The sequence below is a fragment of the Bactrocera dorsalis genome, unplaced genomic scaffold (genome assembly GCF_023373825.1).
Source record: "Bactrocera dorsalis isolate Fly_Bdor unplaced genomic scaffold, ASM2337382v1 BdCtg017, whole genome shotgun sequence".
Lineage (NCBI taxonomy): Eukaryota > Metazoa > Arthropoda > Insecta > Diptera > Tephritidae > Bactrocera > Bactrocera dorsalis.
The window spans coordinates 160753-188444 of NW_026038068.1; the positions used below are offsets into that span (position 1 = coordinate 160753).

Here is a 27692-nt window from a genome sequence, read left to right on the forward strand (position 1 = left end):
GTCAACAGTGACGTGGGTGCTAAGTCATGAGTAAGTACGACGACTGTTTCTTTGATGACAGGAGATATCTTGTTTTGCCCTCTTTCACTAGCAGACCTATTTGCTTTGCTTCCTTAGTCGCTTTGCCTGAAACCTCAAATTTATTTAGAGCGAGAGAAAGAGACAGTGTAACCACAGTTTCCCAGTGAAGAGTTTTGACGGTTAACTATAGTTTCCTAGTTAACTTTTTCAGGAATAAATTTCGAGCTTACTTTCTTGAGTTATTGGAAGCAGAAAATAAATAAACAGTTTTATCAGAAATTCAGTCAGAAACACTGCCGTGACGCGAAATATTAAAGTAAACATACCGAATCGATAGCTTGGTAAATAAAGTTAAAAAGGACTTGAGTACTTAAATTCCAATTCAGGCCGAAGGATGCCTTATCGACTAAAGGAGAACATTTTGCAGGTCTAAACTATTATTTTGTCTAATTGTTATTATCTAATAATTATTATTTTATCCAATAGACTGGTGGCTTTCAGGCTCTTAAGGCTTATGGCCGCCAAGTGTGGTTTCTTTCGTAAGCTGTATGCTCATACTACTACCACAGATTCAAATGTGCTTTCCATGTAATCATGTGACTTAGAGTTACCCTGTTCACTACCACGTGTTGTGTTATAAACAAAACTTATTAATTACACAAGTGGTGATAACCGGCTCGTTCAACATTGGCGGCAATAAGCGGCAATCAACAGTTAGCGCGCGCCCAGCAAATTTAGTATTTCGAGCGCGATAGTGTTAATAAAACAGCGCTCCTAACACCTCGTAATGACGTCATTGACACCGCTAATATTGAGCGCGCGCACGTGTTTGTGTGAGCGATGCTGCCATAATATGGTGAGCCGGCAGATAAGCGCGCATCCAACAGCAGCTACGAGTGTGTAACGGAAGAATTTGCAACTGTATGGAGCAGCACAGAGAGCGCTAAAACAACGACATCAAGCTGATAATTGCCGACGCGCATACTTTCGGCTGTCGGTTTTGAAGTGCGCGTTGTGGCTTTTTGCACTCCATAACTGCGGACGCGCAGCGCGCTATTGTCGCGTGAGTATTTTGCAGCGCGATTATTAGTTTTCAGTTCAAACGCACACTAACACACGGCCGCCGTGATGTTGGCAAAATGTTGTAGGCTGGTAAACTGTGTGTTGACGCTGCGCGCCACGCTGAAATGACTTTATGCTGCCGCCGTCGCACAGCGCTCACTGTGTGTTGGGTTTAACTCTTAACGGTGTCGCTGCGCGCACGCAGTTTCATTGTGGCGCTGACCGGTGGCGTGTACTCAAGTCTGTGGCGCTTCGTGTTGGCTGTTTGTGTACCGCGTGCAGCAGTGGATCGCACACGCGCGCTCGACTCATTGTGGTCGGTATTCATGTACTAAACTTGCAAATTTTCTGTGAACGCTCTGTGTATGGTGAAATGGTTTCGAAAAAAATAAAATAAATTTGCAAAATGTATAAAAAATAGAAATAAAAATGTTGCAGACATATTTCACAGTTATGTTGCATCATTAACGCTTAGTGCCATTAAAGTCGTATAAAATTTGAATTTTTCTTTTATATTTTGTTTGCAAAATTGTTCGTTGTTAGCAAAAGTGGTTGGACAAGTTTTGTATTTGCGAAAGTGCGTTTGCTGATTTGTCAGTGAAAAACAATTAATTAATTTATTTTTTTTCATGTGCATTAATTTGTTTTGAGAAAGCATTTATGTGTAGTAAAACAAAAAATCATTAAACGCGTTTTCACGCTGACTTCAAACAAAAATAAATAAAATAGTATACAAATATATTTTTATTATATTTAGTGATTATCGTTTTGTTTCTTAGTGCACATTTTTTTTTATTTTGTTTATTATTAAGTTTTCTACATAATTTTTCATCAAAAATATAGCGTCTCTGCTGTTAAAGTTCAAGGTGCTGAGCATGCAAAAATTTATTTAATATTTTTAAATTGAAATTAATAACATAACCTAAAAAAATGGCGGTGGATTACGTTCTTGAAGACCTAATGGCTAAACTTGGTGAGTATAGGGATTCTAAAGTCTATAGCTGCCACGTTGTATATAAGCAACCATACCAACGATTTTAAAAATCAAACTGAAATTATAAAACAACAACAATAAGCATGAATAAATAATCATATACATATGTATAAAATGTTATCAGTTAATAAAATTTTACAAATATGTACATAAATATGTACATTTGCCTACATACTCGTTTATGTATGTAAGCATATACAAAAGCCTAACCGAAACGATGGCAGGCGAAGTGAAATACGAATATGTATTTTTGAATACCCAACAAACACCAAAAATATACATATGTACATATGTTTCCGAATCTTTGAGTAATTTACCGTACTTATGGTATTTGTCATATTGTCAGACAAAAAGTTCTATAGCTCTCAAGTTCTATTTGTCTCCAGTTCGAGCTACCAAGTGCAGCCAGGGCCTTCATCACTTGATATCTCGAACCGAATGGAGGTCTTCCTCTTCCTCTGCTTCCTCTGGCGAGTGCTGAATCGAAAACCTTCAAAGCTGGAGTGTTCACTTCCATCTGAACAAACTAACAAATTAGCGCAGCCGCTGTCTCTTGATTCGCTAAAGTATGTCAATATCGTCGTATATCTCATACAGCTCGTTCCCTCGACTGCGGTACTCACAGTTGCTAATGCGCAAAGGACCATAAATGTTCCGCAAAACTTTTCTCTCCAATACTTCTAACGGCGACTAATCAGATGGTGTTATTTTCCATGGCTCCGCAACATACATATAGCAGGAAGGCAATAATGAGTAACTTGTAGAGTTTGGGCTTTGTTCGTGGCGAGATGACTTTACTTTTCAATTGCCTACTCAGTCCAAAGTACATAGTACCTGTACGCAAGAGCGATTCTGTGTTGATCGGTTTCAAGTTAGGCGAAATTATTTACGACTTCAAACTTATGACTGTCAACAATGACGTACTAACTAAGACGCAAATGCGTTGAATGTTTGTTTGATGAAGTCTTGTCCTCGTTCACAACCAGACCCATAAGCTTCGGTTCCGTATCCAGTCTGGAGAAAGAAGAATTAAAGGTGCGGTTGTTGAGGCCAATGACATCAATATCATCGGCGTATCTTCTGTATATAGTTCTGCAGCTCGTCTTATTTTCTCCAGCAGTAGATTGACAAAGTGACCCAATAGGGACAGACATAGCAGCATAAAGGCTTAACGACCTTTCCGTACTGTTGAAGGCGGCTTTAAGGTGGTATGTGTTGGACCTCTTTTCATGGGCCTTTTCCAAAATTTGGTGTATGGTAAAAATAATATCGTTAGTAGATTTTCCAGGTCTTAAGCCACACTGATAATGTCCTATCAGTTTGTTGACGATGGGCTTCAGTGTTTCACACACTACGCTCGATAAGACCTTATATGCGATATTAAGGAGACTTATCCCACGGTAATTGGAGCAGATTGTGGGGTCCTCCTTTTTGTGGATTGGGTAGAGCACACTTAGGTTCCAATCGTCAGGCATGCTTTCATCCGACCAAGTTACGATTCATAATTAGTATCATTTCATCTTGCTCAGTAATTTGAAAAGTTAAGGTACTATTGAGAGCAAACATTTTATGACTTGAGAAGTGCATTATTTCTCCAGTCGAGCCTAATTTAATTGCAGTCGAGATCTTTAACGGTTATTAACAAGCGCCATACTTTGAAAATCGAAAGAAGTATATATTGTAGTTGTTATTAAATAATAAACCCTCACAGTGTTGGAACTCTTATTTTCTCAGCTTCATTAATGTTCAGAATAATGAAAATTATCATATTTCTTTATAAAAAATTGCGTTGTGTTTCTGTTATAATAAAATGAAATAAATAATTATAATTAAACAAGGTAATTAACATCATTTTCATTCTTGTTCCATTAAAGTAACGCGTGGACCCAGTGACAAGAAAACCAAAAAGTTACATATTTTACTGATAAGACTTTGTCTAGCTTTTGTTGATTAAATACCACTTCAATGTATTAGAAATTAATATACATACATATGTACATACATACATTTAAAACGTATGTAATAAGCAATATTCAGGCACTTGACATTGATTTCTCAATAAAAGAGTGCGTTGGCAGAAATACCCAACCTGATAAAAAATATAAGTTTTTACAAGAAATGTGTACATATTTTTTATCAAACTAGAAACACATTTTGTTATAGTCCATCCGTGTCGCCTTTTGTTTGCTAAATGTTTGAGCTCTAGTCGCTTGCGGAAAAATTTTTATTTTATTTATTTTATAAAAGAAAGTTGGTAAATTTTTATATAATAAAGTTAGTCTATGGGTTACTCCATAGAGTGGTAAATCACTTATTGTTCTCTCTTCAATGAATTATGTCAATTTATACCAGTTGTTTGTTCCATAAGCCACTCTCCAAGATCTGGTTTTGTAAAATATCATTAAATTTTTCAACGAAATTAACTGAAGTCAGAACCTTCATACATTTTTTGCTACAAATCATAAAATATAGGCTTGTCAGATAGTAAAATAAAGGGAGCAAAGTTATCATTTGGCCCATAGCGCTTCCGGTTGGAGAAAGTACTATATATAATATAGTATTCCATGTCCATTTAGACTCCCAATTAGGACTACTAAGTGCATTTTGCTATTTATTCAGAATTTGATAAATTAATTGTTCGCATCTTCCAATAAGATAGAGGAATTTACTAATTACCCAATTAATACTTAAGTGAATATAAATTAATATACGAATCTCTATTCTAAGTCCATTTCTATATAATGCTTCTCGAAATTGTGACAAAAAAAGTACCCAGAAATTAAAAAATATTTAATTATTCATCAACATTTATTTTGTAGCCTTCGAAGTAGTCCCCAGCAGATGTAATACACTTATATCAACGATTTTCTATAAACCTTTTTTGGGATGGCCTTCCAGTCCTATTGCGAATTTTGTCAAATCTGGTAAATACGGTGGTTGATCGATGGTACTCATTGTATTAAGTCACAATTGTGGCTCGATGCGATGGTGTATTATCATCGTGTAAAATCCATGAATTGTTTTTTAACAATCCCTCCAGAACAAATTCTTGATGTACCAAAACACGAATATTGAAAAAAACAATGAGCATTACCTTGATTTTTGAGCGGCTTTGGAGTGTTTTTGTTTTTTTTTTTTGGTTTCGGCGCGTTTTTTTCCCTTCATTCCGATGATTGTTGACTCGTTTGTCAAACTCATAATCCCATGTCTCATCGACAGTTAGAATGATCTCCATGAATGTGGGATCGGAGTTCATATGATCAAGCATGTCCAAAAAGACCTGTTTACGGTATTATTTTTTAATCTTTTTCAAATGTATTAATTTTTCGTTTAAAAAATCGCGGTTCCGAAATCGGTTTTAGACCCATAATCTCACGAAAAATCTTTAACGATTTTTGGTGCCCCTCTTTTTTACTTTTATAAATTAAATTGCTGTTTGTTGTTGAGAAAACTATTTTAAGCTAGACAACCTTTAGTTTGTTTTCATAAAATTTTAATTCTAATAAAATGTTGGCACTTTTTATTTTAAAATATTTCTCTTATTTTTTTACCTGTTACACTTTTGCTCCACACTTTTATTTAAGAAATCGTTTATACTCCTTAGTCTTAGTATTTTATCTATAAAATTTATGAATATGCTATTTTAAGAGTCGCAAACTTTCGACTAAGAAAATGTATATGCATATGTATAATTTTTGCTAAATTTATCATTGCGCTTGTTAGGTAAAGGGTGATCCATTTTGAGGTTCCCTACTTTCTTAAAGTAAAAACACGGGGGAATGTTAGTTATCATTCGGAAGAACATTCTTTGGCATTTATTTCTTGAAGATTATCACTTTTAAAATGTTCGCCGCGGCTACGTCTAGGTTGCTCTATCCGTTGAGCCCAATTTTCAATGACACGTTCGAGGACTTCGGCTTCTAACAGGCGAATGACACCAGTGATGCTTTATTCTAATGCCTGAATCGAAGCGAGATTGTCCGCATAGACTTTAGATTTTTCATATCCACACAGTGAAAAACTAACGGTGTGATATCACACGATCTTGGTGGCCAATCGACTGGCCCAAAACGTGAAATTATCTGCTCACCGAAAAGTTCTCTCAATATATTCCGTAAAAAAAGTCTATTGAAAAAAAATACCTCTACTAGATCACCCGTTATCTTAGTTTTGTCGTTCAGCTTACATGTATTATTATTATTATGGCCTATTATAATGCTTTGCCAGTTTCTCACCTTTCCCATTCACGCGTGAGAAATTCGCTCAGCGTCTATCAAATTGTTTGTTGTCATAAATTATGACGCATTTAATTTAAAATTCTAAATACGAGTATTTATAAAACATTCATAAATTTCTAACACACAGCTTAACTGATCCACTTTTATAAATGTCAGACAAGAGCATTATTACTTTAGGCAGTCAAATATTTTTGAGCAGTGGAAAAGTTCTTATTAAAATAGCATGTTTTTGTGTAAATATATATACGTATATAAAACGCCTGCCTTAATTAAATATTTTTGCAAAAAAGTATTGCCTCAATGCTTTGTTTGTACATACATTTGTATGAAGGTGTGTCTACAGAGTTGGCTTATCAATAGAATTGTGTTTGTGGTCGCGACTTTTGTACGAGTTTTCGTATTTACTTGCCCTCCCGTTGATTTACAGCTTATCATAACCAGAACATGGCAACAGATCTATCGTATGTATACATATGTTTTACTTTTGCCAGGAGTGTACCGACGGCCATACATTTTTCAGAAATATATAGGGTGGTATAGATTATGATCAAAAAAGTCCCATAAATAAGTTTGGATAACCGTAAAGTAAAGTTGTTTGAGATAGTAGACACTCTAAAGATATCAATTGAACGTGTATATCATATCATTCACAAATATTTGGGTATGAGAAAGCTCTGTGCAAAGTGGTTGTCGCGCGAACTCTCTTTTCACCAAAAACAACGACGAGTTGATGTTTCGGAGCAGTTTTTGGAGAGGTTCAAACGCAATACATAACATAATTTTTGCATCGTTTTGTGGCGATAGATGAAACATGACTTCATCATTTCACTCGTCCATTGGAGAATTGCATTGCATTGGAAACTGAATTAACAGAATGACTACTACGTAGTCCACCTGAGCAGTCAATGGCGTGAAATTGCGCTACAGAAATAGCAGGAAGATTTTCTTTCACGAAGAAAATAAAACAAAAACAAAACATGTTATACGTTGTTTGAATTGAATTTACTATCATTTTACTTTTAAAAGTAGAACACCAAATATACCACCCTGTTTATGACATAGTAGGGACATACATACATACTCGTATATAGAACGTTCATAAAACGATTGATAACAGATTAATTGTACACTATGTATTTTCTGTATTATACGTACATATATGACTGGCATCATTTTAGTTCAAGGATTGGATCTTATCTATCGAATATATTATAAATTCTCAAGAGGTCTTATGATTTCGTTTGAAGTGTTTTATCTGTAATGTGATAATCTGTAATAAATATATGAGAACACTTATTAAACATCCATTTGTAGTTATCAATGTTTTGCATCCGCAAATATTTTTTTGTTGTTGAGCGACCAAAATGTAGCAATTAAAATTAGGTTAGTAACGATTTTATCACCAATTTCTGCAGATGGTACGTTTGTCAAGTGAACTCAGGTGTTTTGTATTATTGAATATTTGTTGCTTGCTTTTCTTCTAGAAAGACTTAAGTATATTTGAAGATGACCTTTCTTAGATTCTTCAGACTTGCAAACAAAACCGTTCCGCTATACCGAAATTGTGTTGCTGACAGTAAAGGGTGATGCAATTCAAGGTTTCCTACTTAAAAAAACCCCAAAAACTTCAAATTTAATGGACAATGTTTATTATCATTTGAAAAAACATTCTTTGGCATTTATTTTTCGAAGATTATCGCTTTCAAATGTTGGCTGCGGCTACGTCTCAGATAGTCCATCCGTTGAGTCCAATTTTCGATGACTCGTTCGAGCATTTCAACTACTAACTGGCGAAAGGCACGCGTGATGTTTTTGTCCAAAGTCTGAATCAAAGCGCACTGTTCGCATAGACTTTAGGCTTTACATATCCCCGCAGGAAAAAGTCTAACGGTGTGATATCACACTATCTTGGTAGCCTATCGACCGGCCCAAAACGTGAAATTGTTTGCTCACCGAAGTGATCTCTCAATAAATCCATAAAGCCTCCTTTATCTGTACATTCATTTACTTATTAAATTCTGTAAAACTTGCATTTTATTGGCTAAGAATTATACAAGTGTTTCAAAGTTATATACATATGTATGTATATACATATATTTTCACCGTATTTACTTAAACATCCCAGTTCATTGTACTCAAATTTTATTATTATAAGTGGCAAAGTATTTATATAAATATCTACAACTCTCTGCCTACATGTACATGTGTATATGTAATTATATTTACATGTGCCAATGTTCAAGTTTTCAATTCTGTTTTAACTGCAGTCTGAAGAACGACATCATTGGTTTTTCATGTGTCTAGCATTAAAATAAAAGTATTATAAGCGCATTTGCATATCCATATACATATTTACATAGCCATCTGCAAGTTATTTTTGCACTATGCAATAAGAAATGCAAACTGCTGTTCATAACAATAGATTTCTAGCAATAAGTATAAATACATGGACATCCCCTGTAGGAAAAACAGCCTGTGATATCGGCTTTAACAACATTTTTATTGCTTTTCGTCGCAAGTCGCTAGTTAGTCTATAAAGTTACTGATCAAATGAATAATATTGAGTTCAAATATATTTTGTATTCTGGGAAATTCAAGGCTGAATTTGATCACTGACAGTGCCATTGGAGACACTGGTCAAAAGACAACATGTTACCCATTAGTGTGTTGGAAACATTGAAGAACTGCGATGTAGACCTATACCCCATAATTGAAAGTTTTCTTCGCACACACACTTCCTGCGACGACTGCGAGCTCTGAACGCTCTTCTTCGACACTTCGCCGCATGAAAACGTGCCTGAGGACGAACATGCTTCAAGATAGATTGATCGGCCTGGCTTTACTGCACGCGCATCATGCCATTGCAGCCACTGCAAAAGAAGTTCTCACAAGATTCTCAAAATTGGCCTACATCGTTTTGTGAAATTTTTCTATTCGAACTGACTATAGTATTATATGTATATTGTTTTTTTTTTCAAATTAATAAGATTTGATATTAGAAGATCGATATAATTTTCCACCATGATATTAAACAGTATAAATACTTTTTAATACAAGTATAATACTCCTCATGTTTCAAATAATTGCTTATTTAAAAAATTCAATTTTCAGTGTTTTTCCTTCGTCCAAGTTCTAAGTTAAGGCTTTAACCAAAACATATATTTTTTCACTTTAAATGATGCTGTAAGGAGTTATCGTGCCAAGGCGGGCGCATCTTTTTTGAAATGGCGTCGCAATGGCTGAGTTTAAAATATTTTTTTTTCAAAAATTTAAAATTTTTTTTTTGTCAATAGTGTATGTTTGTAACAAAATTTTTTTTAGAAAAAGGCTGACGTTATATTTCAAATGGATATAGAGTACAATATTAACTTATTCAACGGATTGCTCTCAACAGCGGCTACTGAAGCAACATCATAGCCATCATCCAAATTAAAATTGAAGGTTGCTGAGAACCAATTACGAAAAGCACTTAAAAAGGTTTATTTCTACTTTGACGCTGAATTCTTCTCAAAGAAAGTCACAATGTTTTCCCCGCACAGGTGTTTGGGCCTGTTCTGAAGAAAAAAACTGTTTTGGCGATCATCCTTGCCAAAATTTCAACCACTCATGGCAATGAACAATTTTTCTATTCCATATCTGCCCAACAATGTACTGAGGAATGTCCCCGAAGTGTATGCAACTCCATCTGAGATAAAAGTCATAACCAAAACATTGAATGAAAAAGTCACCTGGTAACGACCACATAACACCGCAAGTGCTAATAGATATACCAAATATTGCTTTAAATTTTTTATCACAACTTTTCAACGTCAATCTAAAGCTTGGTTAATTTACAAAAACATGCAAAAACTCGCAGATTATCATGATAATCAAACCGAGAAAAGACGCAACGCTGCCGTCATCATATCGACCAATTAGCCGTTACCCGTTCACTCAAAGCTTTTTGAAAAAGTAGGTATTGCTGTCCAAAATATCTCCTTTTCTCCACGAATACGAAACTATTTCAAATAATCATTTCGGCTTTCGTGAAAAACACGGTACTTGTTCAGCGTTCATCGTATCACTAATGAGGTTAGGAGGGCATTTGAGTTGAAAGAGTTATAAATTAATAATAGCATGATTTCAGGAATGAAGTCCCTCAATTTTATTTACAATATTCCAATTCTAGCTTTTTTTATGAATTATTTTGAAACACATAGATTTCTAACAAATAATCACCAATTAAATGAGTGACAATAGAAATCCCCTATTACCTGGAAATTATGCGAAAAGCTGGCAACGTGACCGTAAAAAACCCGTTTAGCCAGTTAAAAAGTAATTAAACATTCTGAAACCATAAACGAAGCCATAAAACTGGAATGCGAATGCTACGAAACTTTAAACAGTTAATTTGTTCAACACATGTCGAGAACAGCGCTCGGATGCAGCACACTCGAGAATTAATTATTTACAAATGCATTTATTGAAAAGTATTTAATAATGCTAACTGGTAATATAAATATATAAATTAAGCTTGAAATATTAGGCATGCGGGTTCACCGATCGTATTATTAGAACATTAAACTTACTACATATATAACTCGTAAATTTGGGTTTAATTCCATTTTATCTAGTACACAATTGTCGACACAAGTCAATATTGAAGAGTTAAGCTAGTCTAGAGCCCTCAAAGATGGCATAACTTTACCAATTTATTCTGTTGGTAAGGAAAAGTAAATCGAAATTCATTTACATTGGCTACTGGGACAATATTCGGTATCATCTTTACATGAACCTTCCCCTTGGAACCGGTGCTATCTAAAACAAAATAAACGAGGGATCCAAAATTTTCTTGCCTCAGCTGAGCGATCCGAATGCTTTAACACATTAAACGCTGTTAGGAATAAAATACTTAGGCAAGCTTTTGAAAACTCAATGAATGCTTAAAAAGTTCACTGAAGAAGGGGATCTCTAACCGGAGAAGAGTCTTAGTTATAACTCAGCTTGTAATTAATCTCCTCAAATTAAAACACACAAGCATTTAATTCTGATAGTTCAGTTTGTATGGCAGCTATATGTTATAGCAGTCTAACATCTGTGGTTCCGATAAATGCATCTTGGCTTCTTGGAGAGAAAAGGACGTGTGTCTCAAGAACTGAGGGACCAATCCGCGTACATACTCGTATATACAGACGGGCAAATAAATAGAGAGAGGATTTAGCTAAAGCGATTCAGCTCGTCACGATGATATAAGTGATCACAATTATATATCATGTTAAGCATAAATAGTGAAAGTGTTTCTTGGAACTTTTAAAATCTTGCTGAATTTAGTCATTGATTTATATTTCTCTGTATGAAAAGTGATCTATAGACCAATCGCATTATGTCGTATAATACTTGCATAGAGTTGGAAAGGTGAGGTCGACCAAATTGGTACATATGTATTTCTTTATTTATTTATTATTATAATTATAAAAACAAATTAGTTGAAGATTGATTAGAAATAAGAAAAGACTTTTTCGAATACCCAATATTATAAGCAGGTATATAATTTGTTTACAACTTTGTAAGTCACAAGTTTTTTGAATTATCCTAGGAATTTTTTAAAAAGAACAGAGAACAATAAACTTAACATCTGATTTTTTTCCTTGGGTGTAATCTTATGAGATAGGATTATAGTATTCAGTTTGTTCAACAACCTTGTGGAAAAAGTTAAAAAAAGCGAACTTAGTAGGTTTCCGTGATAACCCGTGATATGTACTGTGTATACATGTAAAGCTTATCATTTCCTTACTTATATATATGCACATTCATACGAGTATGTATGTATGTACTTGTTAAACTTAGTATATGTATGCCATCTAATGAATTCGAACCCCTTATTTAACCCTTTTAATTGATTTGCAATTTTAATTAATTAATCTCATTGCTAAAACACTCACGGCTAAAAAATACAAGTGTGGGCTTTAAATTGTTGTTGAGCGATGGGTCTATGTACTGTATATATTATATATTATGTGTTGTGCGTGCAACTTTCGCTATATTTAGGTATAGAGTTTTCAAATCATTTTATTATTGTAATATTACATAAACTTGACTTTGAATTTCAAGTTTTATTACGTTCTATTGTCGATATGTTTTTGACTTTTACCGTTTTTCATACATCAAACCAGTTAATGGGATCTCAAATTGTCGTTGACTGTCTAACTTCTTTCTAGACTACAGATTCGTTATCAAAAAGGAGATTATGAAACATCTGGTACTTGGAGTCCGTGGACTATAACTACGTACCACAGCTTCTTTCATGCTCTGGTCTATTTACATAGCTTTTGAATAGATGACTCGAAGAACTTTATATTTACCCACAAACAATCATTTATACCGGAAATCATTGTGATCAAGTGTACATAGCAACTTTTCTGGGTTTCTCATGAGTCTTTTTTTCTTTGATGTATTCCTCGGGATTAAATGTTTTTGAAGATCAGAATATATGTAAGTACCATATAGGGCGCCATCTATATGATTGGTGCGTTAGAATCTGCTATCTTTATCGATTGTCCAGTGGAAATTTCATGACATTTCATCGTTTGGAAGTGAACAACATTCAAAGGACATCTTGTGACCGATTATTTGACCAAAAATCACATTTTAACCATTAACCACTCCCCGTATTCAGCTGATATGGCACCGTGCGACTTCTTCCTTTTCGAAAAAGGCATTTGCCCATGAAAGGAAAGCGTTATGCAGCCGTAGAGGCCATTCAAAAAGCTTGCACCGTCATACTGGCGGCCATACCGGCCAATGAGCTAAAACACTCTTTCGAAATGCTTTTGGACCGTGCAAAAAGCTGTATGTCTGTTTCAGAAGGAAACTATTTGAATAAAATAAATTGATTTTGCCGTAAAAACCATTTGTTGTGCTTTTTTTTTAAGTCCTGTTTTCTTTGGAACGCACCTTGTATGTTCCGAGTTTCTTTGAAGTCTATTGAATATTTTATTATAATTTGAGATCAGTCTTGATTGAGTCTTTACTCCATATTTTTTCTTTATTCTTTTTTATTGAGTTCATTACTTAGATTTTATATTGTGGCAATTGCCCATGTTTACTAATATGATTTGAACAATAGTGGTAAAGAGAGTAGTATTTTTTACAGCTAGCTGTTTTGAAAAACGTGATCAAAGACACATTTTCGAAAAACTTAATTATTTTAAGTACACATAAATATCGGAAACACTTGAGCACATTTACGGCCTTGTAATAAAAAGAAAACCTAGCTTCTTCAGACGGCTAATTGCTATTTGAACTTCTTCATGGTCGGACAATGGAACTTCTGCTCCATTATCATCGATTGGGGAATCGGGTTCGCCTTCTCCTGGCGTTATACTTTCACTGCCATTCAGCAGGTTGGAGAAGTTTTCTCTAAATAATTTTAGTATTCTTTGGGCATCAGCCACTAGATCTCCTCTGGGGTTTCTACAAGAGTATCCTCCGGTCTTGCAACCTTCTGTTAGTCGCCGCATCGTTTTTTAGAATTTTCGAGCATTACCCCTGTCTACTAGCTTGTCAAGCTCTTCACTTTTTTGTCTGCAAATACGCTTCGCTTCTCTCTTCAGCTCTCGGTCTCTATCCGATCCCGCACGTGTAGTCGTCGATTGTAACGTTGCGAGGTTCTTCAACTATTCTTTTGCCTTTTCCGAAAACCAATGGTTTCATTTGCAGCTGTATGTAGTTCCCTTATACCGATTTGCTGACGAGTGCTCTCTGAGAGCATGGGTGCAAGTCGAGTAGAAAATCGTTCGGCTGTCTGTTGTGATTGCTTCTCGACGTCGAACCTTTCCTTCGCACCCTATAAAAATACTTTCTCAAATATACATTAACTCAATCTAGATTACTTAGCACGATTGTATGTTCCAGCTAAAATATTTGCTAGTTAACAACAGCTGTTGGCGTAACACTTAAAATTCTATTATCTGTTTGCATATGTATGTACTATATATAGATGCGATATCTGTACCTTTGTCTAATCGGTAATGTAAATATCACGGTGTTGAAGTACAACTTTTACATATGTACATATATATGTTTTTACTGTATGCTTCATTTGTACACACATACATATACGCTCGTAAATATATTTCGTCTGAGTTTTTAAAACCAAAATAATACTTCTCGACTAACTGTGATACAGATACTTAAGTGCACCAACAAAAGTACATATAGTACGATAAGTCTGTATGAGCTATAGTTATCAACATATATTATATATCATTGTACTTATGTGATTATATGACTAAATCTTAGCTTACTGTTAAATAAGCGAATACAAATGAACTAAGTATGTACATACCTCTCAGCAAATAGTATGGAATCAGTGTATTCCGTAATTATAAGTCAAACGGGATTAAGCGGTAGCCTTTGTTGACAGTCATTAACGCGCTTTACTTTGACATTCTAGTGGCACACAAAATCTATACAAACATTTTCATATTTGTTATTGATTAAATGGCGATTGTATATAGATACTGATAAATCGATTTGATAGCAACGGTATTTATTGATAATACTGTTAACTGCAGTAGCGGCATGCTATAGGAAACTGACCTTTCGTAATTGCTTCGGAGAATAGTTGAGGTTTGATTAATATTTAGACACCCAGACCAATGACTGTGGAATTTATCGATTATAAATAAATTAGAAAAGTACAAATACTCAATTCAAGTAAGAATAGTAAAGAACTATATTAATAGCTTGTTTGAACTGACAGTTAAATTTGTCAATTAAATCTTTTTATCTGAACTTCTATTAAATGGTTTGGAGGTACCTCAATTAGCGGACCACGTTTAATGTCTTCAATTGACTCAAAACGGTTACCCGGAGCGGTAGATGGATCTTGCAGAATAGCCAAAAGTCACACGGTCGAAGTGGTCGGACCATAATTCCAGCCTCCTTCTACGAATAGCTTTACGCGAACGCCAGTAATAATACGTTTCATGACATTCTGTTTTTTTGAAAAAAATTAGTGATTTTCGAACCAATCCAGAACCAGAAAGATTTCTGACTGTTGATCGTCGATGATCATCAGTTGATGTTGATGGCCGTTCTGGACGTGGTTCATCATCACCGCGTTCTCGACCCTCTCCGAATAATTTGTAGCAATCAAAATTATCACCGAAGACTTTCTCCAACCTTCTGAACATTTCGGAACCTTAAATGTGATGCCGCACACAAAATTTAATGGAACTTCACTCATCGTAAAAATTGCCGAATGCACTAAACACTAATAATTTTTTTAATGACACATAAGGCACAGTCATACCAACCTAAAAAAAAATATTTTGACTAAAGGGTTTTTGCGAGAAATTAATTTTTTTTATATTAATTGATACGACTCACTTATAGCATACAGTATATATATGTATATACGGGTACAAACATAACTTCTTGCAACTTCGGCCTGCATAGCACAATTTAATTTCCAGAGGATAAAGGCCTGAAAAGCAAGTATTTTGTTCCACTGGTTTGAACATATCTTTCGTGGGTCAAAAATATTTTAAATATGTAACAATTTTAAGTTATATTTATTTTTTAAATTCTAAATAGGAAATATTTAATTAAAACAATTAACAAATCTGCGGAAGACGAGACTAGAAATATAATTAAAAACGGCTTCATTCATAAATTTATTTGAATGTTGGCACGCGCTCATATCTGAATCATAGACTTATTAGTGCCAAAGTTAGTAAATATACATATTGTATACATAAAAGCTTAGCACGTAATACGAGTATATAAATACTTGTACTTATGTACGTACATATACAATATAATATACACATGCGAATAGAAACTTTGAGTCAAATTAATTAATAAGTACAATTGAATTGTTTAATTTGCTAATATTCAATTAAAAATGTCGCTAAAGTCAAGGCGGTTCGTTTTGAACACGCCAAAGCCGCCTTCGATTCGCTACATCGCTGCTTGCCATGTTTGACATGTGTGTGAGCAGAGCTTTCTCTTCACAAAAGATGTATAAGTGTAACTATTACTGGCAATTCAGTAGCCCGCTGTGCATCGCTTTTGGAAGTCGAGCTGGATCTTCTCGTAGTACTGGCGCTGGGACGGGTTTTGTAACCAGGAGCCAAGATGTTAGGTTGGACCGTTGCACTGCTGTACTTCATCCTCGCTTAGACCAGATTCAGTTGGTATTAGAGTAAGCCTAACTTGGCTTTTCGTTGGACATCTTTTTCGATGCCACAGCGGCTGTATCCAAAATTTATCCAAAAATTTGCGACAACCAAATTAAGAAATTGGCAAAATGTTCTTACTGTCCACTTTCTTGTTCGCATTGCAGTTCGATAGTAAGCGATTAGTCTGTCGCACAAGTCCATTCCACCAATACAGTTGTTGTAATTTATGACTGCTGCTAGCCGAGTAACGTCTATTTTTGCTTTTCTCTTTTACACCCTGGACATGGATGTCACGGCCTTTGTATGCATCCATTTTACGGCACACACATTCTAATCGCCTCTTACTTTTTCATCCAACTGTCCTCTTCCTAACACCTTGTTGTTTTTCATTTTCTTCGATATTGTGGACTTGGCATATTGGCGGGACAACTGTCAAATGCGATTGTGCTAGCCTGGGAGAATGAAATCTTTTCTAATCCGTTTCTGATTATTTTCCTGAATGAGTTCGTCAAATTGGATCACATGTTATTTTTCGAACACATACTTCTGCATGTAAGTATGTCTACATTCAGCGATCATTATGTAATAATGTATGTATGTAAGAGTCAATTAGTGCAAGTGGCTTCTGTCACTTGTTTTAATTGTTCTGAAATGGTCATCTAATTTACAATGATTGGCCCAATTTATGGGCGTTGTAAGTGTATCGAATATTTTTTTCCATATGCCTACATATTTATCTGCATTTTAGAATGTGTGTCTGTAAGCAATCTTGTTTAATTTACGCACTCAATTACCACAGTCATCAGTGACGGACAATCGACGTCAAATAACGGCATTGCTGCAACTATTGCTAAATTCTATGGTTCCATTTGTTTTAGTATTTAATCATTGAGCTTCTTTTCATTCGACAGACAATTGAGAAGTGAAGACAGCTAAAAATATTGTACGTGGACTGAATTGCTGTGGTCTCAATAATTGAAAAATCATTGTTTATTAATATGTTGACACACAAATTGTCATTTTGAAATATTACCATAATAAGCGTAAATAAATTGCGTTTAATATGTCCCAACACAGTTATCTTCTTGATATATATAGTATATGTACATTTATGTATTGGAAAATTAAATTGTGGATTTCAAAATTCGATTTTTGTGGATGACAGTTGTAGAGAATTCTTCATATAACTAAGCAAATATTAGACATGCGGTGGCTAGTTACTCTCGATAGAATTTTTGAGGTCTAGATTTTCCTGAATTTTATTCTAAGCTGCTTCAACTTCAGAATTGTGATTCTATTTATTAAAGGCAGTGCCAAAATCTTTTCTGCATTTCAAGTACTTGAAATATATTGTTCGCTTTCAATTAGCCAGGAGAGATCTATAAATTCAACGAACCCTTTTGGGTCGTTTGATAGAAAATCGGTCTTTTTAAAAATCGTAGTTACTGCTTAATAGTTTTATGCATTATAGAGGTCTCCGTTTTGGAATGTAGAGCCGTTTATTTGTAAGTAACATATGTACTTATAAATAAATATGTATATACGAAACAATTGAAGTATCTCAATGTAATATTTGACTCAAATTTAAGGAACACCTGGCGTAAAGCATATTAGATCTATAACGCGTTGACAATGTTATTGTAAACAAATAGAGACGTGCTTTCCCGCCGGTCTCCTCTTATCGCAAAGTAGTAACATTTTATGCGCCTCCAATATGGACCTTGGCTGTAGATGTTAAATTGTATGGTAGATCCATAAACATATTGCATCGAATTTATGTAATACGAGTAATAATTGTTATCTGAACTATATCAACCGACGCTGCAAAGTATTACTTATTATGCCGCCCGTTGATATCGAAGGAGTAGATAATATCAGCCATCGGCGCCAAATATTGGTTAAAGACAATCGAGGGAAGTATAAAAAATGAGTCAGCAAAGGTGGCAAACCTGATCCACTAATAAAATAGCGAACAGCCACGCATGAAAGACTGGATTTATACCTGACCCATTAGACAAGGGGTTTCCTCGGATAAAAAGAGCGTTTTTCAACATTTATTCTCACATAAAAAATTAAATATTTTATTAGAATTTATTATTGTTACAAACATATAATATTAACCAAGAAATTCTGAAATTTTTGGAAGAAAAATATTTTAAACTCGGCGCCCTCGTTGGCAAGATAACTCCTTTCAAGATCATCTGAAGTGAAAAAAATACGAATTTTATTTAAAACTTTAACTTAGAACTTGGACGAAAGAAAAAACCTGTAAATTGGATTTTCCGGAGACATTTTTACAAAAAAATGAAAATTTCGTGATATTTTTTTAAACAGTTATTATCGAAAAAATCCTTCTTCCAAGCCTTTAAGAATAGTATCTCAAAGAACTGTTCAAAATTTTATGAAGATCGGTTGAGTAGTTTTCGAAAAATCTTGCCAACCGACTTCAAAAATACAGTTTTGAGAAAATCGCGTTTAAAGACGGCGCAGTTCTCAAGACTGTATCTCCGAAACTATTACTCGGATTAACTAAGGAAAATATTCTAGAAGTGTTGTAGCATTTAAGAACACAATAAAAAATTAATTTTTTTTAAATCCGTAAAACCATGCAACCCCTCAAACACGGCTCAGCAACCAAGCTTATGCTCAATGATTATGATGGTACTATGATACGATATTAGTGTTGAACTAGTTATTTAGTTAGTACATTATTTTCTTTAAATTTACATATTTTTACTTATACTCAGAGCAGTTCAGAAAAAGAATATTTGTTTCTTGCTTGGTACTTACCATTATAATTATGAGCTCATACTGTTTGAAACTTTCGTATAGGTGTCTGTCTACCAATTTTCCAATGTACCCAGCGAAAAGATATTCGTTTTTTTACCCATCCTAATATGAAAACGTATATGTATATGCATATGTATTATCAGTCTGTTAATGAAACATTGCAGTTCGAATAGTAGTTAATACCTTAAAGTTAGCGATTTCGCCACAACTAAGTATGTCAAGCTTAACAAACCAGCGTTTTAGCCAAAGCTGTGTCTATGTATTGTATTTATATAATGTATAATATTAACATATACGTATGTGCATACACATGTAAACACTTATGGCATGGTTGTACGCTATAAGAGTTACAATCGTATTTGTTGAAAGGCGTAATTAAATTTTTATAATTTAATTTCGAGGCCATTTACTCAATTTACACGAGTAACGGCAATTAGAATTATGCACAAGGTCATTGATTTATTATATTACTAGAGAATGTTGTGTACTTTCAGTATCATGAATTATTTGCATAAAATAATAAAAGAGATAGTGGTGATGAGCTTCACTGTGGGAAGTGGAATCGTTTCACAGATACAAGTTTTTACAATATTTCAGTAAAATATATAATATATTAATATTAGTGTGAAATTAAGATGATATAATAATAAAATTAAAACTGATAAAGCTTAAATTCCAATAATTGTAATATAATATAATCACTGCCAGATATTCGTTCGAGCTTCTGCTCCATATCGCGTGTTATCCTTGAAAAACAAGATGTAATATTATTGCCTCAAAATATTGGCGTACTTCTTCTTCTATGGCACTACGAGTACAACCATAAGCCGGTCTGAGACGAGAACACGAAGTTTCGTCAGTTGCCTCTAACCTTTGCGAGTTCACGTCAGTGGTACATCCCAAGTGCAGCCAAGTCGCTATGCACTTGATCCATCCATTGGGCCTACACGCCCTTACTTCCGTTGTCCACCTAAGGGTCCCATGTCATGTGTTTCACTGGAGCATCATCTTCCATGCGAACAACATGGCTTAGCCAGCGTTTTCGTTGCATTTTTATGCGCTATTTAGCTTGTTTACACTCTCATAAATACAATAAAATCACAAATCGGTTGGAAAAGCAAATACAAATTTAGTTCAACTATTAAGTGCTCAACATTATAATTGTTTGCATTTGATAAACACAATTTTAATAAAGATATTGAAATATATGTATGTATGTACTATAAAAGACTAACAGACAGTCGTCTGCCATACGCCACTTTTCTGCTTGTTGAGCCAGAGCAGCGCTCTCTTATAAAAAAAAATTGCAAGTGAAAGCAATGAGAGAGTATGTTGAGTACCTCTTTAAAGTGGCATAACCACTTTATATTGATTATGGCAGTTTATTGGAGTTATACCAGTCATTTGTTGAATTCGCAACGATTCAAAGGTAAAGCGAATGAAGACTGATTGAAAAATAATAATTACTTCTTCACTTTTTAATCAGAAACAATGAGCTAAGTGCGAGCGAAACAGAAAAAATATTGCATAGTACGTATTTTAATAAAATTTTTTTATACTCGCTAACCTCATAATAGTCTTCTTGATATATATAAGATATACAGGGTGATCCATTTAAAGGTTCTCTAATTTTTAAAGAAAAACACAGAAAATTAAAATTTAATGGGGAATGTTAATTAGTATTCGAAAATTGGCATTTATCTTTTGAAGATTATCTCTTTCATATGTTGGCCCGCGGCTACGTCTCAGATGGTCCATCCGTTGAGTCCAATTTTTGATGCCGTCCCATAGCCTCAGTACGAGTTGCTGCGTAGGGCGCCGGTTATGTCGACCATAAGTTGAGCAAAGTGCGCGAAGACATTCTTTACAGAACATGAAATTTCGTAACAAAACTGAATAATTTGAAATCGTTGTTCAGACGTAAGTCTTTCAATGATGAAATGATACATAGGGACTCGTTAAATCGTATAATGATTATTTTTCGCACTCTCTATATACGAATCTATATACACGTATTTAATATCATATACTGGCAGAATTACTGAAATATTTTAAATTAAGCCCACTTCATTGCAAACTAACCGTAACCACAAATAATAATTTTTTCCAATGCAAATTTGAAGTTAACCACATTAGCGGTATACTTAAGTGAATGGAAAATCAATAACTGGTTAGACAAAATACCTAACTATATATGTATGTATGTATATAAATATATTATTTTTTTGCATTACAATAGTAAACAGTTAGTTAAGCTGCGTAGTGAATGCGAGTTGCTGAATTCATCACAATTTAATATTCGCTTAGACCTAGAGACATAATAATGCTTAAGTAAGAAATTTTGAAGGAGAGCTTCCCACATAAGCGTAGATATGTAATTATCATGAATTATACATTATGGTTGACAATCACTATGGCTGAATAACTTTATGCTATATATGTATGTAGATATTTGCATAACCATTTATATCACTGGAACAGAGAGTTAAATTAAAGCATTAGTTTAGATGAAGCGCGCATTAGTAATGAATAAGTAGTTGGTATCCATTAAAAGGTGGATTCAAAGGTACATTGCGGTATATTTACACATTTGGAAAGTATTGTCAAGCAAGCATGATTTGTAATACTGACTACGCGTAAACTTTAAATAGGCAGTGTTAAATTGTAATTATTTTCGTAACTGAAATTTTTTCGATTTTCTTAATTTTTTTGTTTTTCTTTGCTGGGAACTCGCAGATTCTTCAGTAAAATTTCATTAAGATAGACTCCACTGTGTTTCCAATTAATATAGTAACAACTTTACTAAATTTTCACAATGACGCCTAAAAGCATGCAATACATTTGTAACAAAGTTCGCCAATTTTCAAATAAATGACACTAACTCAACGTTTTTATCATACCCTGAACATAGTACATTATGTTGCCATGACGGTTGTTACAGCTAGAAGGAAAGGCCCTATAAAATATGTATGTATACGAGGGGTCCCAAAATTAAGGCAAAATTTAAATTTGCGGCCATTTCAATTACCATATTTTATATGAAATTTTCGAACTGCGGTCGCCGAACTTTCATAATTTTTGAAATATTGTTCAATAATCCATTTTTACTAAGCGTAAGCTGTCAGCGGTCGGTATTCTTTTGTTTTAGAGTTGCCAACACTTTACTATATAAATGGTGGCAATTTAAAATCTTGCGTTATTTTGTAATTAATTCCAATCTAATTTTGAGACACCCTTTTTAAATGACCAACATGCCAAGCTGAGTCGATTTAGCGATGTGCATCATCCGTCTGTCTGTCTATGTATACGCGAACCATGTACTTAGGTCGGAACCACCGATATCGGACCACTTTACCATAAAGCCACAATATAAACTGAACGAGCGGATCGGATCAAGTACTTATAAAAATAGCGATTTTATCCAGATGCTGGCGGATGTAGTCTAACTTGACACTGATACTTGTTCTCAGTTTGTCAGCATATTTTGAGAACTAACAAATACTCGTAATCCACTTTTCCATACCAAGCTTCCGAAATTGTTTATAAATGTAACTAAGAAGAAATCTTTCAACGTCCAATGTTTTGAAAAATTGTTTTATCATTCCTGAATTGATCACGTATTCAATACTATTTAAATTCATTTTGATAAACTAACTTTCGATTGAACTGATTTCAGAGAATTTCATAAGACATTTTCATTAAGTTAAACAGGGCACTTAGGCGACTGCATAATTTTTTGCTTATTTTCGGTAAGGAGCTTGAGAGTGCCGATAAGTGATCGAAATGCAAGAAATATAATTATTAAAAATTCGAGAGCACATTCAATCTCTTATTTAAGAAATTCGTAATCTAGACCATTGAAACCAACAAAATTTATAAAGATAGCCAACGCAACATGAAAAGATATTTTTTTGTAGAGCTGTATTATTTGTTGGGACGATCCACAAGAGATGTTGATAGATAAATATCTATATCTACAAGATGCATTTAAAAGTAAACAGGACTTTTTGAATCCAGCGCCATCTGGTGGCGCCTTCTATATGACTGGTACTTTAGAATCTGCTTTCTTTATCGATTGTCCAGTGAGAATTTCATGACATTTCATTGATTGAAAGTGAAGTTAATGCGTTTTAAGGTCAGTATGTTTGTGTTATCGGTGCGAAATGGTTTTGTTTTAAAATTGGTAAAGCTTTTACCGAAACGTTTCAATAGATGAAACAAGCTCATGGCGATGATTGCCTATACCGTAGCAGAGTGCACGAGTGGCTCCAACGTGGTTTCAAAGTGGTCCGTGATCAACGGAAATTCCATCGAAATCATCATTGAAATTCATGGAAACGGAATTGAACATCTCCAAAACACCGATTTATCGCATGACCAAACATTTGGGCTTACGAAAGGTGTTTGTACGGTTTGTTCCACACAAATTGACTGACGACCAAGTTGAACAGAAATACTCTTTATGAGTCACTAAGGACTCAGTGGAAGGTCTCACAGTGTTATTTGACTGACTGAGACTTTCTTAACACGCCAGCTAACTAAGCGTACGGCTAGAGACTGAAGGGCAGTAATAAATTCGTCAACCTTCCTTTCAATTGTTTGAAAATGATTAAATGGCGTAGACACCTCTTGGTTATAGCAGAGTTAACAACAGCGCGTCAGTCGTTTCTTCTTTTCGCTATTTGGCGCCAATTCGAGATACCAAGTGCAACCCTGACTTTCTCCACCTGATTTCTCAAACGCAGTGGAGATCTCACTCTTCTTCTGCTTCTACCGGCGGGTACTGAATCGAAAACTTTCAACGCTGAAATGTTCTCTTCCATCCGGACAACATGACGTAGCCGGCGTAGCCGCTGTCTCTTGATATTCTGGACCATAAATCTTCCGCAAAGCTCAGACTCATCAGATGGATCATCGGGTTCGCCAGCTTTTCAAGTTCTTCATACTCCCGTATTAAGGCTTCTTTCTTTTTTGTCTGCAAATGCATCTCACTTCCCTCTTCAACTCCCGCTATCTATCCGCTCGTATTGTGGTCGATCGCAACATTGCGATGTAGGCCGTCCGTTTCTCTCTATTGCGACACGTTATTCCTCATCCTACCAGCTGTCTTTCGAACTTTCCGAAAAACCAGTGGTTTCAGTTGCAGCTGTACTTAAGAAGCTTGAAATTCTGACGCACAGTTCCTTTATACCGAGTTGCTAAGGAGTGCATTCTGAGTGCAAGAGTGCATGTCGAATAAAATATCGTTTAGCTGTCGGTTGTTATTGTAGCTTCTCGACGTCGAACCTTCCTTGTGTTTGTTGACGTGCGTTTTTTGCTGCACAGAGGTGAGTGCGTATCTTGGCTGCAAACAATATAGTGGTCCGAGTCGGTGGAGCGTACCTACGTCAAGGACAATGGGGACACATCATTCGTATGTCACAACATTATTGATCTGGTTTTGAACTTTCCGATCCGGCTATCAGCTTGATGAATTTTCTTCTGCTGAATCTAGTACTACAGACAACCATATTTCAGACCCCTGCCAAGTCGATCACCTCAATTTATTTGAACAGATTTCGCCATTTAGGCTGAATTTTCAAACTATTGAAATTATATCGGTTCTATATGTTTCGGGGGTAGGATACCCTGATAGTTCTTTTACCGCATTTATATTCATACATTTTAATTAGCATTTCCAAATAATATAAGATTTATCCACTATCAACTTTTTTAATTTCCAGGCGAGTTTGGACGCTACCAGGCTATACAATTCTTTCTACAAGTGCTCTCTGGCCTAACAGCTGGTCTGCATTTGCTCTCGCTAGTTACCATAGCCGCAGTGCCGGAACATCGTTGTTTCATCGAGGGCGTCGATAATAGCAGTTACTCTTTCACACCTTGGAACTCCTCGGACATACTCGCCGCGATACCATTGAAACCCACTGGCGAGTTGGATAACTGTCATATGTACGATGCGCAAAATAATACGGTCGCATGTACCTCGTATGTATATGATCGTACATATTATCAGGATACACGCGCTATTGATTGGAATTTAGTATGTGATCGCCGATGGCTCGGTTCTGTGGCACAAACTGTTCTAATGTTGGGCGTATTCACCGGTGCTGTAACTTTGGGTGGACTAGCCGATAAAATTGGACGTAAAACCGTATTCTGTTGGTCGGCGCTACTGCAGTTGATCATTGGTGTCGCAGTGGCTTTCATACCGGAGTATTTTTCATTTATGGCAGCGCGTTTCTTCTTGGGCCTATTCGGCTCGGCGGGCTCATACATATGTGGCTTCGTACTCACCATGGAACTGGTGGGCGCCAGTAAACGTACTGTTTGCGGCATTACATTCCAGGTGCGTATCATAATATAGTGTTCATGCTTCCTCTAGTCTAAAACACGCCTAAAATTAACATTTACAGACTGTCTTCGCCGGTGGCATCATGTTGGTAGCCGGTTGGGGTGCGCTCATCAAGGATCGTCAGCTGCTGCAAATAATTTATGGTCTACACGGTCTGCTCTTCATCGGCCATTGGTGGTGGTTAGACGAATCGCCACGTTGGTTATGGATGCAGGGACGTGCCGAGGAGGCAGTTGATATTGTTATCAGAGGTTTACGCATTAACGGCTCTGGCATACCGGTGGATAAAAATTACTATGTACAGAAATCCAAGCAACAGACAGCAGCGGAGGAGAAGCCCTCCGCCGGCTTGGGTGGTCTTTTCAGTACACCCAATCTACGTATGAAGACACTTAATGTTTGCCTTTGTTGGTTTGCCAACTCACTTGTCTATTACGGGCTTTCACTCAGCGCTGGCAAATTGTATGGCAATCCCTTCCTCATACTCTTCGTTATGGGTCTCGTAGAGTTCCCCAGCTACTTTACAATTATGGTGGTACTAGATCGTTTGGGCCGCCGTCCCATTACCAGCACGCTTATGATTGCTGGCGGTCTATGTTGCATTGTAACTGCATTTATTGCACAAGGTAGTAACACGTCGACGGGTATCGTTATGATGGGTAAACTATTTATTGCCGGTTCCTTTGCTGTGATCTACAACTATTCAGCCGAGCTGTTTCCCACTGTTGTGCGTAACTCTGCGATGGGTCTGGGTTCGATGTGCGCGCGTTTCTCCGGTGCCCTTACGCCACTAATCACGCTACTCGATTCATTTGATCCGAAAATTCCTGCCGTTGTCTTCGGTATTATTTCACTCATTTCTGGTTTTTGGGTTATGTTCCTGCCGGAGACAATGAACCAACCTATGCCCGAGTCATTAGAAGATGGCGAGAACTTTGGCAAGGGTGACACATGGTTCACACAATGCGCGGGTCGTAAGCCCAGAAGAGCCAGTAGTTACCCGGAAGACCCCGAACAGATGGTGCCACTGAAAACGATACAGAAATAGCAGAAATCTACACAATCGCCTTCCACTGATATTCAGAGTTTTTGTTATACATATCTACTTATGTATGTTATTTCCAAATCGTATATTTTTATTGTTATTACTTATTAAATAAGTAGTAAATTGTTTTTTAAATTGTTACCTCGGCTTAGTGTTGAACTTACACCCACATCCTTTACGAGTTACGAAGTTCGAAGAAGAAATAATATCGTTGGAGAGAATATTTTATGACGATGTTTTCTAAGCAGTTAAATATAGCACACATTCCCGTTAGATACGAACAAAACTGTAATATTTCGCATATATTATTAATTTTGATAAAACTGTAAAATAAAACAATAAAAACAAATTAACAAATTATATTTTTTATTTGGTAATGAATTGTAAAACGAATATGTTCCCAGGGTGGCCATCTTAACGAACACGCAATGTTCTTTGATTTTTAAGTGGATTGTCAACTCAGCAGTATTTCTCAAAAAGCCATCAGCAGGTTCCACTAATGGGTCTGATAGTGAACGAGGTCAAGACGAAGTCATCAAACAAACAGTCGTCACACTCCCGATTTGGCTCCCACGTCATTGTTGACTGTCACAACTTCGAAGTCGTAGATAATTAAGTCTAACTTGTAACCAATATTAACACCAACAACAATGTCAGCCTCTAAATCCAACGCAGAACAACTCTTGCCAACAGGTGGTACTTTGGACTGCGCACTGTACGGCGTCTCTGAAGACGCGCATTATTCTTTAAAGTAAACATGGTGAAAAGTGATCCGCGATCGCTCGCATTACCGATTCTGTACCAATATTTAATTTTTATTTTAATAAATTTGTAGGATTTGCAAACGTTGTTCAGGAGCAGGTAGGTAGGTGGAGCAGCTGTTTGACGACGCACCTAGGTTTTTACATTCGGAGTAAGTCCATTCATTGTGAAATGGCAAGCCAAATAGAGTATAAAACAAGTAACAGCTATCAAGGAGACCAACTCTGAAAACTTGATCGTCTCATTGAAAGCCACATGTCTA

At 35.6% G+C, this 27692-nt stretch overlaps 1 protein-coding gene across 4 annotated transcripts; it reads left to right on the top strand.

The window, feature by feature from the left end:
• Window positions 1–1238: 1238 nt before the first annotated feature.
• On the top strand, window positions 1239–27025 carry LOC105227070 (organic cation transporter protein). 4 transcript variants are annotated; one of them, XM_011206238.4, is made up of 4 exons: window positions 1239–1399; window positions 1927–2056; window positions 24995–25617; window positions 25685–27025. In XM_011206238.4, exons 2-4 carry the CDS (start codon window positions 2014–2016, stop codon window positions 26669–26671), a joined length of 1653 nt encoding a protein of 550 aa, XP_011204540.1. In that variant the 5' UTR covers window positions 1239–1399; window positions 1927–2013; the 3' UTR covers window positions 26672–27025. The 4 variants fall into 4 exon arrangements, with proteins under 4 accessions (XP_011204540.1, XP_049317211.1, XP_011204542.1 ...); XM_049461254.1 differs by having other exon boundaries at window positions 1291–1446; XM_011206240.4 differs by having other exon boundaries at window positions 1369–1660.
• Window positions 27026–27692: the final 667 nt, after the last annotated feature.

What these genes read in the sequence shown, in the direction of transcription:
- LOC105227070 (XM_011206238.4), top strand. Translation starts at nt 2,014, where the DNA reads ATGGCGGTGGATTACGTTCTTGAAGACCTAATGGCTAAACTTG. An exon ending in AGACCTAATGGCTAAACTTG is followed by an intron (nt 2,057 to 24,994) that starts GTGAGTATAGGG and finishes TTTAATTTCCAG; the next exon opens with GCGAGTTTGGACGCTACCAG. An exon ending in TTTGCGGCATTACATTCCAG is followed by an intron (nt 25,618 to 25,684) that starts GTGCGTATCATA and finishes TAACATTTACAG; the next exon opens with ACTGTCTTCGCCGGTGGCAT.